The sequence below is a fragment of the Tasmannia lanceolata genome, unplaced genomic scaffold (genome assembly GCF_043159265.1).
Source record: "Tasmannia lanceolata isolate RefF3 unplaced genomic scaffold, GAP_Taslan_0.1 ptg000054l, whole genome shotgun sequence".
NCBI classification, from domain to species: Eukaryota; Viridiplantae; Streptophyta; class Magnoliopsida; order Canellales; family Winteraceae; genus Tasmannia; species Tasmannia lanceolata.
In genome coordinates, this window is record NW_027518731.1 from 159,551 (window position 1) to 178,292 (window position 18,742).

The 18,742-nt window shown below is 39.0% G+C and overlaps 1 protein-coding gene across 3 annotated transcripts; it reads left to right on the plus strand.

Annotated features, from left to right (window-relative positions):
• Nucleotides 1–1,452: 1,452 nt before the first annotated feature.
• LOC143864704 (uncharacterized) lies at nt 1,453–18,484 on the plus strand. 3 transcript variants are annotated; one of them, XM_077375478.1, is made up of 7 exons: nt 1,453–1,742; nt 2,079–2,802; nt 2,922–3,072; nt 3,200–3,290; nt 16,960–17,031; nt 17,101–17,376; nt 17,998–18,484. In XM_077375478.1, the coding sequence occupies exons 1-6, from the start codon at nt 1,575–1,577 to the stop codon at nt 17,335–17,337; spliced, it is 1,443 nt and encodes a 480-aa protein (XP_077231593.1). In that variant the 5' UTR covers nt 1,453–1,574; the 3' UTR covers nt 17,338–17,376; nt 17,998–18,484. The 3 variants fall into 3 exon arrangements, with proteins under 3 accessions (XP_077231593.1, XP_077231594.1, XP_077231595.1); XM_077375479.1 differs by having other exon boundaries at nt 2,079–2,490; XM_077375480.1 differs by having other exon boundaries at nt 2,079–2,484.
• The last annotated feature ends 258 nt before the right edge of the window (nt 18,485–18,742 follow it).

Consider the following 18,742-nt stretch of genomic DNA (forward strand, 5'->3'; position numbering starts at 1 on the left):
CTATGAAAATGAGTTTACCAAACACTATAAATTCATTTTCAATGGAAAAACCTCTGCAAGAATTCCCTACATGCAAACAACCCCCAGGTCCGATTGGTTGAAGTGAAAATAGGGAAAATCAAAATAAAAGGAGATATTTCATGTTCCTAGCATTGTTTGGTTGTCATTTACTTTTCACGTGACAATCCTTCTCACCTGTAAATTTTCCAAATGCAAGCCGTTTTTTATTGCCTTTCCTTTCAAATAAAGAGAAAAAGGGAAGTAAAAAAATGGGTATCTGCCTTTGATGAAGTGTCAACTTGGAAGCCATGTCACGTCTAGGTGGCTTGGGTGGAGTGTCCAAGGTTGTTTTGTAACGAATGCTTGGAAGACTTGGTTGTTTTGTAACGAATGCTTGGAAGACTTTTTCTACAACTACCTCATTTATTAGTCCTAGTAAGTTGTATTTCATTAAGCGGTCTAGTAAGTTGAGTTTAATTAACTAGTGTCTAAGTTGAGTTGCATTACTTAAGTCTAGTAAGTTGTGTTTGTTTAAGCCTAGTAAGTCATGGTGTTGAGAATTGTAGTAGTTAATGTCCTATATGTAGTTAATGTTGTATAGAAATTTCTTTGAAAGGATTCTACAAAATGTGTTGTATGAGAGGGGGATGGGAGTTTGGACAAACTTATATTATTAATAATATATCAATTTTGTCGAGCACGGCTCGCGTTTCATTCTTCTTATCTTGGTTGTATTCTTGTGTGTTCTTGTACGTTAATTTCTTCTTCTTTTCTCTTAAACACCCACATTAGTTTTCCTTTCCTTCTACTTCTTTATTATGTACATCCAAACTTCTATATTAAGGTATAAAATGATGAAATTCAAAAAAAAAAAGAGATGTCAGGAAGATGCCCCTATAGGATGTCCCCACTAGACGACCAATCACCTGGCAATACATGGCCAAATGTATTTACAAGGCAACATTAAAAGCACAAAAAGGCTTCTTAGCAAGGGGGTTTGTTGAAGATGAACACCAAAATTGAAGTGTATGAAGGACAACTAAGTTCGGCTATTGTAGAGACTATGGATAGATACTCAGCCTTGACAGTGGAGCAAGCTATTGTAGACTATTTCTTGGCCCACCATTTTACACCAGATGATTGTGGTGGGCCCACCATCTTCACCCAAACGCGTGCACATAGTGGGGCCACCATTTCACATCTCATGTTATTCATGGGAAGGGCCAGAAGTATAATATACCTCATTTTTTTTAGGGTGGGCCCACCAATTTTCCCAGTAGCAAATTATTTATGCGTGGGGTCATTATCTCTGATTGGTAATAATTTTACACCATGGCCCGGAATACAAGTACACGTATAAGGGAAATGATACATTCGTGCCCCATTTTTCCAGAAGACAGCCCCCTTAAGTCATAAATACAGCAGAGGACAATTGCCGATATATAATCCAGAGTGACAAGGACGGAAAGAAATAGACAGGGACACGAGAAGAAAAAGAAAGGGGGGGTCCGGAATTGGGGTTTTGAAAACCACATTCTTTCCTCTGTCCCCCTTTCATTATTGATTTATATAGCATGATGATGGAACACGAGCTCCCTTGTTCGAATTCTAATGCAGGGGTTGAAAAGAGCAACGGTAGCCCATGGAATAAATTGGAAGAAGCTTCACAATTTGTCTCTGTAATGGGTGCATCTTCATGGCCTTCTCTGTCTCATTCAGTCAATAAGATCCCACATCACCAGGTCCCTCCCTCCCTCTCTCTCTTTCTCTCTCTCTCTTCTTATTCTTTTCTTTGATTTCATTTGGCCGCATTGGGTCTTTCTTTGATTTCATTTGCCCACATTGGGTTTTCTCTCTCTTTTGTTTTAAACCCTAGTTCTCTTTCTTTTTTTCCTTTGATTTGATTTGATGCCGTTGGGCTCTCTCTCTCTCTCTTGTTTTTCTTTGATTTAATTTGGCCACATTGGGTTTTTTTCTTTTTTTCTTTTTTAACCCTAGATCTCTCCTTTTTCACTGATTTGATCTGATTGCGTTGGTTTTCTTTCTTTCTTTCTTTTTTTTTAATACCTTTTTGGCAGGAAGCTTTCCCTGCATCTCCCTCCGGGATCTCAATGACCCAATCATCGCCTGAATCGGAGTCTATCACCCATAGCACAGATTATTCCAATCCTATTCAGAATCCAACAGAGCTCTCTCCACCCACCTTAACAAACACTGACCAGAAGAAAAACCCTTCTTCCTCAACCTATTCAAAACCCGCATCGTCTCGACCATCAAGAAACTCTAACCAACACAATCACAATAATCACAATACCCAATTCACCTCAAGAACCTCTGACCAACACAATCACAATACTCACAATACCCAATTCACCTCACACCGAAGAGGAAACAGTTTCAATGCCCGTGGTAGAGGTGGTGTTGGTGTTCGCGTTGTGGGACGAGGAGGAGGCAGAGGTGGAGGTGGACGTGGACGTGGTGGAGGTAGAGGTGATGGTTCAAGTGGTGGTGTTGGTGGAAGAGGAGAATTTTTTCATAGTAGCAATAATAATAACCACAATTTTAATAGGCGTCACCAGCCCCGCTACCATGACTCGCATTCTAATCGTGGTTTCAGCCCCAGACCTTTGGATAATCAACCACAAGAATTTACTATTGGCACCACAAGCTTTCTTGGACCACAGCCTTATTCTCATCTCAACTCTAGTACTGTCCCCATTAGCTCTCCCTACATCAATGCACCTTCTCCTGCCCCAGAGTATATGATTCCCTACAGCTATTACGGCGAGCCCTATTTTTCAGGTGACACGTTTACAAAATTCTCCTCTTTTGCAATCATCACCCTTTGTAGTGGGAGTATCTTTTTTTTTTTTCTTTTTTTCTTTTTTTTTTTTACTGATCATTATGTTTGGCTGACACAGATGTATCTGCCCAGTGGTATTGTTTTACGACTCCATATGTCGATATGATGAGAGGGGTGTCCATGAATCCTCAACCTTTCCCAATGTATGTGCCAGAAGTTGATCTTGAGTTGTGCAATTCTTTACTAGCACAGATAGAATACTATTTCAGGTAATTTTTCAGAAGTTTTTGCTTCGATGATATTTTTTTTCTAGACTAGTAGATACTTCGTAATTTTTCTAACCATGCCATTAGCTCATTATTTTGTTATTGTTATGTTCTATTTGCAACCGTGCAGTGACAGAAACTTAATGGAAGACTCGTACTTGAAAGGCCAGATGGACAACCAAGGCTGGGTCTCTGTTCATCTTATTTCAGAGTTCAAAAGGGTGAGTAAATAGAATTCATATTTACATGCTTTAGCGTGTCTGCTAACCACCTCAAATCCTTCTTTCTTGGGGAATTTAAAAATTTCATGATGCATTGTGGATAACTTCAGGATCTTGATCTTTCACGATCTTGTAAGAGAATGGTGTGCAGTTTTCAAACAGTGAGTTCATCATGTGTTTTCTTATCTTTTTGTTGACAGTTTGCAAATGGTTCCATTAATTTGAAAGAAAGGTATTTGTGAAGCTGGCGCATGCTATTTACCATGTGCTAGGTACCATAATTATCAAATTCGTGAAGTATTCTAAAACTCCGCAGTTTATTTGTGGATTTTAATTGAGAACATATATTCACATTTTTTTGAATAAATTTAGAGTTTTTGGGATAATGCACAAATTTATCAAATAACTAAGGATTCTATTAATATCTCATGGTAGATTCATAAACCCATTAAAATGAGTTAAGTGAGAATTGACCATTAGTAGAAGAACTGAGAATCATTGATGCTATATATCATGTACACGATGTTTGTGAAAGGGGGTTTAGGAGGAAAAGAAATTGACTTAGTAATGAGAAAATCTCATTCCCTTAGAAGGGAGGAGTGTAGTTGTATACTTGCATGGTGTGGGCGTTAGAATGGATAAACGGTGATATTAAAACATTCAATTAAGGGAGGTATTGAGGAGAAAGCAAAGTCAAATTCAAGAAGGGGAACATGCCTTAGGAACATATTCATGTGACTAAGGTGTGGAATTTGATGGGTCCCTCCTTTTATGTTCTCAACTTATTCATTTATTTATTTTACCTTTCAAAAAAAAAAACTGAGTCATTTATTTCTTCTTCTTCTCAAACCTCAAGTCAGCTCTAATAGCTAGGGCATAGTGCAAAATGGTTGACTACATGTTTACGTGTGTCATACAATGTAGTGTATGTACGCATGTTTTATACTTTCTAAGTAGGATGTAGGCATGTAGCTTTACATGAATCTTTTTGTTCAGTTTTCAAATAATTCCATTCATTTAAAGGAAAACATAATGCGTGCAGCTGGTGCATGCTACTTTTCGTGTGCCAGGTTCCATAATTATAAAATTCGTGAAATATTCAAAAAATCTGGAATTTATTCGTGTGTTTTTTTTTTTTTTAAGAATATTCATGTTTCATGAGTTTTTCATATAAATTGAGGTGTTTTATAATTCACGAATTTATTCGTGTGTTCTCAACTTATTCATTTATTTATTTTACCTTTCAAAAAAAAAAACTGAGTCATTTATTTCTTCTTCTTCTCAAACCTCAAGTCAGCTCTAATAGCTAGGGCATAGTGCAAAATGGTTGACTACATGTTTACGTGTGTCATACAATGTAGTGTATGTACGCATGTTTTATACTTTCTAAGTAGGATGTAGGCATGTAGCTTTACATGAATCTTTTTGTTCAGTTTTCAAATAATTCCATTCATTTAAAGGAAAACATAATGCGTGCAGCTGGTGCATGCTACTTTTCGTGTGCCAGGTTCCATAATTATAAAATTCGTGAAATATTCAAAAAATCTGGAATTTATTCGTGTGTTTTTTTTTTTTTTTAAGAATATTCATGTTTCATGAGTTTTTCATATAAATTAAGGTGTTTTATAATTCACGAATTTATCGGACTCGCGATAAATTTGTAAACCCTTTTTTGAATGATTAAATTCACAAACCCTTTAAAACGAGTAGACTGCGAATTGATTGATGGAGTATAAACTAATAAGAAGCAGTGATACTATATATATCATGTACAAGACATTTGTTAAAGGAGTGTAAATCAACTCTAAAGAAAGGAAGTAGAAATACAAAGAAGTGATTGTAGTGATTAAAAGGATTCTCGGTGACCTGGGCAGAGATAGTACCGAGGCAAGTAATACAAATAGACTAGGAGTTTTGGTACCCTATTCTACCACTACTTCTGAGTGTAATATTTATACTAAGAATCAATCTGGTTGTGGCTCTTAGAATTCTTTGGAGGACCACATTGAAAGGATGTTATTGTTCAGAGAAAGAATCGGCATGAATATTGGGAAGGATCTATCAAACTCTAAACAACTGTTAGAAAATTAGAACAATGTGGTAAAGGCTGTCAGATTGAGCACAATTCGAGTCGCAAAGATGAATAAAACAAGTAAGGTAGAATTCAAACATTTGATATTCAATACCAACTATGATAAGAAGATCAAAGCTATGCAGGATCAGCAAGGGAGGGTGAGCATCTATATCTAATTCCACGAAGATCAGTTGCTTGAACATTAGAGAATTGAGATTAGACGATAAGTTTAGGGCAGTGAGGGAGTTTAAAATTCAAAGAAATATGAATATTATGATGCTGATGGAATCTAAGTTGGAGGTGGTGGACAGGGAGATCAAATCCATACCTTGGAGAAATGACCAACCAGAAATATCGTACCTGTCGTTAATTGGAACTACGGGAGGGATTATACTCTTATGGGATGAGGAGGTGTTCGAATTTCTGGATCAATCAGTCGGTTTGTTTTCAATTACTTTCACATTTAGAAAAGTTGAGTATGGTTTTGTTTGGATGCTTATCAGTATGTACGGTCCTACCAATCCGCTCAGAAGGAATGGATTTTTGTAGGAATTGAAGGGTGTCAGAAATCGATGGCATCTCCATTGGTGCTTGTTTGGATGCTTATCAGTGTGTATGGTCCTACCAATCTGCTTAGAAGGAATAGATTTTGGGATGAATTGAAGGGTATTGGAAATAGATAGCATCTCCTTTGTTGCTTGGGAGGGGATTTCAACACTGCAAGGCATACTTTTTAATTATTTTTTTGAATAGCAAATAATTTCTTCATGAATTTTTTCTAAAGGATTCATTTAGCCGACCCCAACTAGTTTGGGACAAAGGCTTTGTTGAGTTGAGTTGAGAATAGTAAATAACTTACTAAAGAGAAGGGGAGAACCCCAAATCAAGGTGGTCGGGAATACAGAAAGGCACAAAGCAAGAAAAGTAAAACAACAAACAAAAGGAGTCAAGGAGGGAGGGTTTCATATAGCTCTCCCTTGCCCTGGTTACTTTTGATCGGGCAAGTCGATCTGCCTCACTGTTTTCCGATCTCAGCACATGTTGAAACTGAACCGGATGACCCTCTACTCGATCCTAAATCTCATCGATCAAATCATACCTTCACGGATAGGGATGTCTTGCATCCATCCACCTAATAACATTAAGGGAATCTCCCTTCGCGTTGAATCTACCCAAATCTCTGCTATTAGTGGTCCTGACTTCCTGCATCATCGTCCTCTCTTCAATCTCATTAGAATATTAGACCCTAATTGAAAACGCCCACCTGGTATAATTTCTATCATCTCTAAGGATTCTACTTATACCAATCAGCCCATTATTACCAATGCTAGAACTATCAATGCTTAGCCTCAGCCGCCCTGGTTCTAAAAGGGTTCATCTGGGGGTGGCCATCTCCACACTATCCTTGATAGAGCAAATGTCCTTCCAGCATCTTTGAAGGTCAGTGCTAGAGTATAACTGAAAACAACGTAGAGACCTCACCTAAGAGATAATACTCAAAACGATCTTTGTATATATAAATTATGAGCCTTTTGTAGCATTTTTTATAATGTCAGTGTTTTCTCCTTCCGGAGAATCCAAATACTGGCTAGCATCGCAACCCTCCAAAGGATCCTCCCTCTCCTAGTCTATGAAATAGAGAATTAGCTATGCGGAAGATCAATCAATTGGAGAGGGAAGACCAAAACCATCTCAAATCTCCCAAGGATACGACACCACACTTCTCTAGCAACCATACAATGAAGAAGTGGTCAACCGATTCTCCTACATTCACACACAAAGCGCAATGATCCACAATGACAATCTTACGGTTCCACAAGTGATCAACCGTCATCTTGAAAGGCAGTGCGCACAAAAATGCAAACGCTAAGCGGTGCAGGAATGCTCCAAACTCTATATAGGTGAAAGCAGATTAGAAGCAATGTGTTGATAGAAGGACTTTACTCTAAAAGTTTCAGAGGTGTTCAAAATTCAAACCCTTTTATCGCTCAGGTCTTCTTGATGTAGAGAGTCTTCAGAATGTCTTAGAGCTGGTCAATCCCATCAATCTCTTTATTAAAGAAATTTCACCTGAAAGCTCTCCAACCTCGTCCAAGATATGGAGTTAATCGACTTGCCTATATCGGGTGCTAGATTCATTTGAACGAATAAGCAGCCCCCTCCTTTTATGAGGAAGTTGTTCAGATTCTTGGTTTCAAAGGAGGGAAGAACACTTTCCCTACATAGGAGCATCGATACTTCCAAGAGCTGCGACCAATCATAGCCCCTTGTTATTGTCTACGGAAGTTCAACAGATAAAGAATCAGCCTTTCCGATTTAACCAAACTTATTTTGAAGTTGTGGATTTTAAAGAGAAAGTTGAGGAATGATGGAAGGGTTTTTAAGTGGGTAGGTGAAAAGGTTGCCAATTCTGTATGAAACTGAAACTTCTGAAAGATGAGGGAGTGGACTAAATCTCAGTTCATAATAATGTCGTGTACTGCGTCGTTCAAATGCTTTGGGGTGAATTGGGTATTCCCAGATAATTTGGCAACCCCATTGTCTAGATGGAGAATGGAAAAACTTGGAAGAAAATGTAAAACTCTATGGAGAATGATGTCTTATGCTATGGCTTTTTTTTTTTTTAATGGTGTGATGTCTTATGCTGTTATTTGGAAATTATGGAAGGGTAGCAATAATATAGAATTTTCGAAGGGAAAATCCAAAGGTATCGGAACTATTATTATTAATATCAAAGTGGAGATCGTCATTTCTGTGAGGGCCACCGATCCTAAGTGGCTTTTCAATTCAGTGGTGACCATTGGAAAATTGAAAGAAATCAGTTGGGATACTTGAATCCGAAGAAGATAGTTGCAAGATGGAATCGTCTAACAAGCTAAATTTCAATGGAAGTTCAGTAGGTAATTTGGGTAAGTCAGATCCTCCAATTTGCTTTGTTTATTGAATAGAATGATTCTGTTCCTGTTATTCAGGCTTTTTTGAGAGAAGAGGATTCAGTTGCTCACCCTTTCCCCTACTTGAATGGGAAGTTAGAAATAGAAAAGTTGACCTCACCTCGAAGGATATATTATCCCAAATCAACCCTTCGTCCTGTAAGCTCGAATGAAGGAGTAGTTTGCACATTGAGAGATGATAAAAGGGAGATTTTTAATGTCTTCTCCTGTCCAACTGGTCAGTTCGGCTTCTAATGTAGCCGAAGTGAAGGCGTTACTTGTGAGTATGAATTGAGAGTGATTGGGTGAATGCCATTTCTTGAGTGTTTGGTAAAAGCAAAGGGCCGACAAATGAATTCTTACAGATCAGAGAGTTTCTCGCAAGAATCGACCACAGAATCAGTATCATTCCCTGATCAACTAATAGCTATGTAGACGACCTTTCTAAAAAGAGTGTTTTTAGAGATAGTTTAATCATATCAAATATATATATCCCATTCTTAATTTTTTATTTGGTTTTGCTCTTTCGAGCATTGGGACTCTTCGTCCCTGCTTGTATTCGAGCTTTGTAGTTTAATAGTTTTACCTTTTCTTTAAAAAAAAAGTGTGGATACGCTGCATCATGAAAAGGCTGTAGGTATTATGTACAAAATCGATTTCGAAAAAGCATATGACCATGTAGGGTGCCTTTGGATTGATGGAATTAGGAAATCGGCATCCTATTATGATTCCCCTGCAAATATAATGAAAAAAATCCAACAAATTTTTTTTTGAAAGGTAACAAATAACTTTATTAGTGTCTGATTAAAAAAAATCTTTCAAAAAAACAAATAACTTTATTAGTCTCAAAAAAAGCGGACAAGATGTCCCACCATTACAGATCAATTCCCACCACCCAGAGAACCACCAAAAACATAAAAATATGGAAAATCTAAATCAAGGGGGCAATACAGCAGGATAGGGATAAATAATCTGGGATTCAGCAAGCCAAGCTCTTTCCTTTGCCAATGCATCCGCAGCAGAGTTGGTTGAATGACGTGAAATCATAATAGATAACACCACCTCCTTGGGCCGAAAATATATTCTGGTACTTTTCCCCATCTATTCTGCCACGTTTCAATTTCGACCCCTTATTCCATTCATTTATTGGAACCCAACACTGCAATCGAGTGGAATAGAAATAGGACACAGATTCCAGCATCAAAACCAATCTTATTTAGAAAATCAAACATGTTGGTTTATTAAATAGGTTTAAAAAATTTCGATTACACGTATACAATATGTGGATGATGTGCTTATTTTCTCTCGGAGCTACATATAGGAACTTCAAGTCCTGCTCAATTCTCAATGGTTTGAAGCCAATTCCAAGTTAAAGATCAATATTTCCAAAAGTTCTTTCATGGTTTTTAGCATCGTTTTAAATTTCCACTGCAACATATACAAAACGACCGAAATGCTTCCATTTCCATCCAATCAAAATTTAAATTTAAATGCATTCCGGAACCAAAACCCTATGTGAGTCACTGCTATACTATATATTTTTTTTAATGGTGGCAAGCTTAATTAAGACAACAGAGAAGAAGACCAAGATGGTCAATACAACTGCAAAGGAGCTGAATAGAGAAAAGAAAATACAAAAAATAAAGACCTTCCACCCGAAAAAGATAGGCAAAAAACAAAGAAGAGGGCTTAAGGGGGATGAAAATCAAACATTTCTAGATCCTCCTTAGTCACCGCCGCTCTAGCTAATCAATCAGCATCCCTCCCTATTGGCTGATCTTCTCACATGCTAGATTGAAATGTGAGAATTGCCCACCCGATCCTGAATCTCATCAAAGAGAGGAGCAAACCTCCAAGAAAAAGCATGTGGACCCTTAACCACTTAATAGTATTTAAGGAGTCTCCTTCCACTATCACTTTGTCCATTATGCCTCTCTCCAGATACTTGATCCCCCCTAATGAATTCCTCTCACCTCCACCTCAGAAGAATCAGCAGTTCCAATAGGACCCGAAAACGCCCACCTCACAGTTCCCGAGTCATGCCTGAAGACCCCACCGATTCCTACCGGTCACGGATTTCCAAAACTCGAACCATCGAAATTAAGCTTTAAGAAGCCAATTGGTGTAGGAATCCAGTTCTAAGTGATTATAGTTTCTTGCTCTAAGCTAAAGCAAAAATCCATCCACCCATTCCATAATTCAAAGGCGGATATAAATTTAAAGCATGGTAAAATCTTTACCCCCCAAATCGCCAAAGGATCTTTACTTTTTTTCTCTAAGGAATCGTCGTCCAAGACTCTAGGAGATTAACAAGCTTCTCCGGGAATACCCTACATATGCCAAACCTCCTCCGGGAATACCCATACTCCAAACCTCCCTTGCTACTTTACAGTGAATAAATAAATGGTCCATTGACTCTCCATTCTCTATGCAAAGAGCACAATGGTCAAATAGTAGGACACCGACTATAGCCCTTAAATGATCGTGCATTACGCTACTTCTAGAGAACCCAAATAGTAGCAAGCGGAGAAACACGAAGATCTTTCTATTTTTTTCTCTAACGAATCGCCGCCCAAGACTCTAGGAGATCAACAACCTTCGCCGGGAATACCCAAGATATGCCAAGCCTCCTCAATAGTCTACTCCAAACCTCCCTTGCTACTTTACAGTGAATAAACAAATGGTCCACGGACTCTCCATCCTCTATGCAAAGAGCACGGTGGTAAAAAATCAACATATGCCAGCTTCGCAAAAGATCTACAGTTTGAATTACATGGATGTATTGCTCTGAAAATGACACCTCTCTCCTGTTGTTTCAATCTTGCAACCTTCTATAAGACCTCTTTTTTTTTTAATGGCTATACGTTCTATAGATCAATATCAATAATTCTGCTAAGTGTCTATGCCACGATTATAAACAAAAAAGGAGAAAGGGGATCTCGTTGCCTTAGACCCCTTGAGGATTTAAAGAAGCCATTAGGCGAGCCGTTCACAGGATTGATGATGCGTATTTCAGGCCCAATAAGTGGCATATTTGCCCGTTAGAACTTTTAGGGTTTTTATTTCCATGTCATTTATTTTTAGGATTATTTTTTATTGAAAAATACATATTATGATGTATATAACAAAATATTTGTTGTGGCAGGTGGCTACCAAACATTTTTTTAAGACTATTATTTCCATAGTTAAGTTTTTTAAGGCTTTTATTTTCCATGGAATTTTTACTTTCATTGCCTATATAATTTTTTTTTTGAAAAGGGCAGAATATTATATATGTGAAAAACAGAACCGAGGTGGTCCTAAAGAAACAAAGAGAAAAAATTACAATAAATCAAGGAGGAAGATAATCAAAACACTCTAAAGCTGTCCTAAAGACACCTCCTTTGGCTAGGGATTCTGCTTCAGCATTGGCTGACCTTCTAACATGGCCGAACACAATGGAAGAGCCCTGAGTCAGGTCCTCGATTTCCTCAAAGAAAGGCAAAAATCTCCAGGGAGGAATCGCCTTACCCGCAAGCCATCTAATTACATTTAAGGAATCCCCTTCAACTATAATTTTGTCGAAAGCCTGACAATCCAGTAACTTAATCTCTCTATGAACGGCTCTGACCTCAGCTTCATTCGAGTCTGCGACTCCAATAGGACCCGAGTAAGCCCAAAGGACTTCCCCCTTGTTATTTCTGCATAGACCCCCAATTCCTTCCTCGCCCGGGTTACCAAGGGATGAACCATCAAAATTAAGCTTCAGTAGCCCCTGCGAACGAGGATTCCAGGAGTGTGAGACTTTCACTTTGCTGACCCCTTCCATACAGATGATTGCCCATCCTTCCCAGAGGTCAAAAGCTGAAACAAAACGAAACAAATGAAGACTTCGAGCCCAAGATATAACCGCAGCTATCAGCTTTATGTAAATCCAATAGGGAGACCGAGCCTCTCCTTCAATGACTCGCGCATTCCTCTCTTTCCACAAAAACCACCACGCAGCCAGAAGGCACATCTTCCAAAGGATCCTACCTTTCTTTCTCCAAGGACTCAATTCCCAACTCCTAATGAAATCAGCCATAGATTTGGATGGTACCCAACAGATTCCAAAGCGAGTGAAAATGAGACCCCAAATAACTCTAGCAACCTTGCAGTGGATGAAAAGGTGATCAATTGATTCGCCAGCGGCTAAACAGAGAGGGCAATAATCGACCAACCACATTCCTCTATTCCTCAAAAAATCCATTGTCTGAATACGACCACAGCAAACTGACCACCCAAAGATGGCAACTCTCAGCGGACAAGAGAACTTCCAAACTAAGGATAATAAAGGCTCCGCTAAACTAGGGATCATTTGATGATAAAAGGATTTGACTAAGAATAAGCCCGAAGGGCTCCACTTCCAAACTCGTCTATCTGCGCCCGATTTCTTGATATAGCAAGATTCTAATAGCGACAGGAGTTCTTGGAGATGATTAACTCTGTCAAAAAAGGGTCTTCGAAACTTGGGAGACCAAACCACTTTCGCGAGTGCTCTTTCAAAGCAATCCATGACCCAAGCCTCTTTCTGAGATGACACCATAAATAAGTCAGGAAAAAGCTCCATAAGAGGCGCCATCGAGCACCAAGGATCCAGCCAAAACCGAATTCTATCCCCCACATAGACCTTGAAACGAACTCCGGATGCGAAAAGGAACTTCATTGCCTATATAATAGGCCACATGTATTAGAAACTTTTCAGATTTTGATGATGAATGAATGAATTGAGAGCAGAGATTCTCCCCTATCCCTCTTCCTCTTCTTCCCTTCTCTTCTTCTGTTCTTCTTCTGAGAGGGCAATAATCGACCAACCACATTCCTCTATTCCTCAAAAAATCCATTGTCTGAATACGACCACAGCAAACTGACCACCCAAAGAAGGCAACTCTCAGCGGACAAGAGAACTTCCAAACTGAGGATAATAAAGGCTCCGCTAAACTAGGGATCATTTTGATGATAAAATGATTTGACTGAGAATAAGCTCGAAGGGCTCCACTTCCAAACTCGTCTATCTGCGCCCGATTTCTTGATATAGCAAGATTCTAATAGCGACAGGAGTTCTTGGAGATGATTTAACTCTCTGTCAAAAAAGGGTCTTCGAAACTTGGGAGACCAAACCACTTTCGCGAGTGCTCTTTCAAAGCAATCCATGACCCAAGCCTCTTTCTGAGATGACACCATAAATAAGTCAGGAAAAAGCTCCTTAAGAGGCGCCGCCGAGCACCAAGGATCCAGCCAAAACCGAATTCTATCCCCCACATAGACCTTGAAACGAACTCCGAATGCGAAAAGGAATTTCATTGCCTATATAATAGGCCACATGTATTAGAAACTTTTCAGATTTTGATGATGAATGAATGAATTGAGAGCAGAGATTCTCCCCTATCCCTCTTCCTCTTCTTCCCTTCTCTTCTTCTGTTCTTCTTCTCCTATTCTCCCCCCCCCCCCCCCCCCCAACTTCTGGTCCTCCCTCTTCTTTCTTCTAATCTCTTCCCATTCTTTTCTTATATTCTTCTTCTCTACCCCTCTTACTTCTCTTTTTTCCTCTTTCTTCTACCTCCCCTCCCCTGGGCCACATCAATTTGGTATCACAGCAAAAGATCCAATCACTCTTTCTTTCTACATGGTGAGTTGGTGCATTTTATGCAAAATGGAAGAGGAATTCCTTGATCATGTTCTCTTGCTTTGCCCGTTTGCTTAAAGGATTTAGGGAGCTATTTTAAGAAGCTTTGGAATGATAAGGGTATTCCATAGATCCATCAAGAAGACAATTCTACAGACTTATTCCATACCATGATTGGGGACATTGCTTGCTTTTTCCTGAGAGATAATGTTTTATTGCAGAAAGAAATAAAAGGTGCAGAGATACAGAAACTAAACAATAACAGCATGAGATCATTGTAGGGGCACATGTTGCTCCTCAACAAAATGATCCCTAATAACATCACTTTTAGCTAGTGAGCGAACCTGCAGTCATTGGCATCACGAAGAGCATGCTGAAAGTGTACTTTCTCCCTCACTGTATGGCTTGCTAAAAGCATCATAGTTCATAAAAACCATCTGTATGCGAACCTTGCTTTACAATCTGCCAACTAGTAAACAAGCACACTTTTGTACCATTAACTCCTTCACCAAAACTATTCTGCCACACGTGCTAAGGAGATTGTGACAGCCACCAATTTAATACATGCATCAGGTTATCAATCTACCCCATTGTTGAGAAGAAGATACCAAACATGTTAATTTAATGTGTTGCTCAGCAAATATAGGAGAACAAGTTAGTAAAGAGGTTTGTTGTTTTAGTTACAATGTGGGAGAAACACCGTGGGAGGTAGGGTTCTTAATCACTGACATGAAAACCGGCCTACATGGATGAAGAATAATATTTGTAGTTGCGTATACACTATGGTTGATTACTTTGGAGAAACCTGGAGACGTTCGCAGGATATTATAGATTGAAAAGATCTGGTTTCATTTGTTTATTGTTTGGCTTAAGGCTAGCAGTAAACTGGAAAGCATTAACTTGTTGGTGTAGGAATACTTTTTCTCTTAGATAATTACATTTACACTCCCTCTAGTTTCTGACATATCCACTTCCACCCCTCTAGTTTAAAACGTGACAAATACACCCCTATAGTTTCAATTTGTTTAAGGTTTGCCCCCTCAGCTGAAGGTTCGTCCATAGATTGAAGGGTTAGGATGATCCGATGGAGCTGATTTTTTGGGCACACCCTATCTATGTCAGGACCCATCAAATGAACGCTTTGATGGGTATGGGCCCACATTATTTGGATGATCCAAAGCGTTCATTTGATGGGTCCTGACATAGATAGGGTGTGCCCAAAAAATCAGCTCCATCGGATCATCCTAACCCTTCAATCTATGGACGAACCTTCAGCTGAGGGGGCCTACCTTAAACAAATTAAAACTACAGGGGTGTATTTGTCACATTTTAAACTATAGGCGTGGAAGTGGATGTGTCAGAAACTAGAGGGGGTGTAAATGTAATTTTCCCTATTTTATATTCTTTTTCTAAGTTCAATATCACTTTTTGGCTATTTGAAATACTGTTTTTTTTTTTTTTTGAATGGTAGCCAAGAATAAATTAAAAAGAGAAGACCGAGATGGTCAGATTACAAAGGAGGAAATAAAGAAAAACAACTATTCCAAAAGACAACAAATCAAGGAGGGAGGGAGTCAAAAAAAGCTAAAGAATCTTTGGATACACCCTCCCTGACTAATCCATCCGCCACCAAATCCGCAAATCGTCTTACATGCAAAAATGGAATGGGAGATGAACCAATCCTATCAAAAATTTCATCAAAAAACTGTCGAATCTCCAGAGTTGATTTTGCGATCTTTTCAACCATCGGATCACATTTAAGGAGTCACCTTCTACAACCAAGGAACCCAAATGATGTCGATCAACTAGTTTTATCCCTTGGTGAACTACTCGAACTTCCGCTTCCGACGTGTCTGCTACCCCAATGGGTTTGACATAGGCCCATAATGCCTCCCCCATGTCATTTCTCAAGACTCCCCCAATGCCGACCAGGCCCGGATTTCCCAAACTAGAACCATCAAAGTTCAGTTTTAGGAAGTCCGGAGGAGGTGGCTCCCATACTTGAACCACCTTTTGTTTAGCCTCCACACTGAAACAAACTTCTCTACACCCTTCCTAAAGATCATAAGCGGATACAAATCTAAAGCAGGAAAGTATCTTAACTTATGCTATAGTTAACGCCATTGCTTTAATGAAGAGAGATGATGGGCTTTTAGACACCCCTTTGAAGATTATTGCGTTTCTTTCTCTCCAAAGCCGCACGAGATTGCAGCAAAGGACATATTCCAAAGAATTCTTCCTTTTTTCTTCTATGGAACATGAGACCATGCTTGGAAAAGATCCATGAGGCTAGGTGAAAACACTCATTCTATCCCAAATCTACTTAGAAGCTTGCTCCAAACGACCCTGGTGGTTTTGCAATGCAAAAACAAGTGATCTACTGACTCCCCATCCTCAATACATAATGCGCAATGATCTACTATGAGAATCTCTCTCTCAAGAAATCCACTGTTTGAATGGTTCTTAACAGAGCCGCCCAAGAGAAAATACTCACTCTTGGAGGAGCCTGGAATGACCACAATCTTAGCTACCTTGGAAGATGCAGGGCTAGCCACTAGATTTTAGTAAAAAGATTTGACAAAGAACTCGCCTGAAGAATCCCAAATCCATACCATTTTGTCTGTTCCGTTCTGACTGATATAAATCTCCGTCAACAATTGCAACAAGCCGGCAACAGATTCAAATTCCCTTTCGAAGAAATTCCTCTGAAATTGAGGCTATTTGAAATACTGTGGAAACAAAGAATCTTTATAGCTTCAAACTGGAGAAGCAGACAGTTACAACTTATAAGTCCCTTCTTTACCAAATTAATGGTCTGTCGGCATGCATTGTGAGGAGGCTCAAGTGCTGATTTAAACAGGCTGTCCTCTTTTTACTTTCACTCACTTCAATATTTTCAAAAAATAAAAAATTACAGAAAAAAATTGAACCATAAATCATTGGGCTGCATTTTACAGTAGTTTTGTTTCCTCTTAGATGAACTTTGGTTAATCTATACTGCTTCATAATATCTTACAGGTGAAACACTTGACAAGCGATATTAACTTGATTCTTGATGCCTTACGCCCCTCAGCCCTAGTAGAAGTACAGGTAAGTCTCTTTGGCCTCACGCATTTTCACCAGATTTTTATGAGTTAATTAATACCAGTTGTTCCCCAGGGGAATAAGATGCGCAGACGTGGTGATTGGAATACCTGGATTTCACCAAGTGGCTCAGTGAGCCCAACAAGCCCTAGTCAGAATATTCTCATAGATAGCATGAAAAACCTCCAACTTGATGGTGGATCAGGAACAAATTCAATAGCAGCCAAGTCGTCGATTGACCATATACTACCTAATACCAGCATCCTCAATGCTACCGATGTGGACCCGAAAGGAAACCCTACCAAAGAATAGGTCTCAAGACCCTTGTGACAAAGGGATGTTTGCAAACAGGTTTGTGTTGATGAGCAAAACCCTTAGGCCACGTTTGGATACCTCATGTTTTTGTATTTGGATTTGGATTTGAGTTTTGGATACAAAATATGCTCATGTTGTACGAGAGGGAGGGAGGGAGGGAGGGACGTCTTGCTACTGCTGCAGCAAGGTCGAGGAGCAGCAAGGGTGAAGGTACTTGCCACAAATGTGGATTTCCAAATAATGACTTGTAGAACAGATTTGAAAATCATTTCTTTTTTCACTGTTGTAGCTGATTTGGAAATTTAAGGATTTGATCCAGATCCAAATCTCAACTGTCAAATGTGAGAAATCCAAATATAAATCTTGTGGGTATCCAAACATGGCCTTATATTCTATTCCGGTAGGTTTGCAACTTGTGTAGATTTTTGGGAACTCGAATTGAGCTTTTACCATAAAGTCAGGTCAGTTTGGGAATTCTGGTAAGGGTGCAACTTGGTCGGATCCGGTTGATCTTTTGCTAAAAAATGAATTGGAATCAACTCGATACCGACCTGATTTTATGGTAAATTTTCAACCCGGATTCCCAAAAATCAACCTAAGTTGCACCTCTATCTTTGGTCCATGAACATCTAATTCCTTTTCTGTGCAATGGAATAGGCATGGATCGTGGATGTTCCAAATAAAAAGTTTCTTCATGGATGGATGGTGGACGTTCTAATGCGAACACTTTCTCCTTTTTAACCCAAACAAAACACTGACAGTAGGCTGAGCGGCTAACAGCACAATGTGTATACCAGTGTACAGTTACTGTTTCTTGACTCTTTTGGGCTAGTTGGGATGGATGGAATGGCTAATCTTGTTCAACTGATGAACGGAGAGGAGCCAGGTTTGATGTGTTGGAGAATTTATTCTACCAGCCATCTTTGCTTTCAATTTCATGCTGTGTTCTTCAATTTGACCAGAATTCTTTATGAAGGGGTGGGGATTAGACCAAAATTTTTTTCTTTGTAAGTACATCTGTCATTATTCTTCAACCTTCTGCATGTATATGGAGATTTTTTTTCATTGTAAGCTTGATTTTTCTGTTATTTTTGAACCTTTATTTTACCTACAAATTGAATTCTTGCAATCCTTGATTCATGCATGTGAAAGCCTTTATTTATTTATTTTAAATCTCGGAACTGCTTCACCTGTTGGTCACTATAGGTGAGCACAAAATGAGATATGGTTTTGGGATGCCCTGAGTTTGTGACTTGAGATAGAAAACTTATTTTTGTCAAATTTTTATGTACATGCTACAAATTTACTCTCGTTAGAGGGTTTGTTGTTCTACCTGAGATATTCCTTTTCATTCTAAATGATTTCCTGACTTCAAACATCAGCTGTATGAGTTTCTGCTAAA

What these genes read in the sequence shown, in the direction of transcription:
- LOC143864704 (XM_077375478.1), top strand. Translation starts at nt 1,575, where the DNA reads ATGATGATGGAACACGAGCTCCCTTGTTCGAATTCTAATGCAGGGGTT. An exon ending in CGGCGAGCCCTATTTTTCAG is followed by an intron (nt 2,803 to 2,921) that starts GTGACACGTTTA and finishes TGGCTGACACAG; the next exon opens with ATGTATCTGCCCAGTGGTAT. An exon ending in CAGATAGAATACTATTTCAG is followed by an intron (nt 3,073 to 3,199) that starts GTAATTTTTCAG and finishes GCAACCGTGCAG; the next exon opens with TGACAGAAACTTAATGGAAG.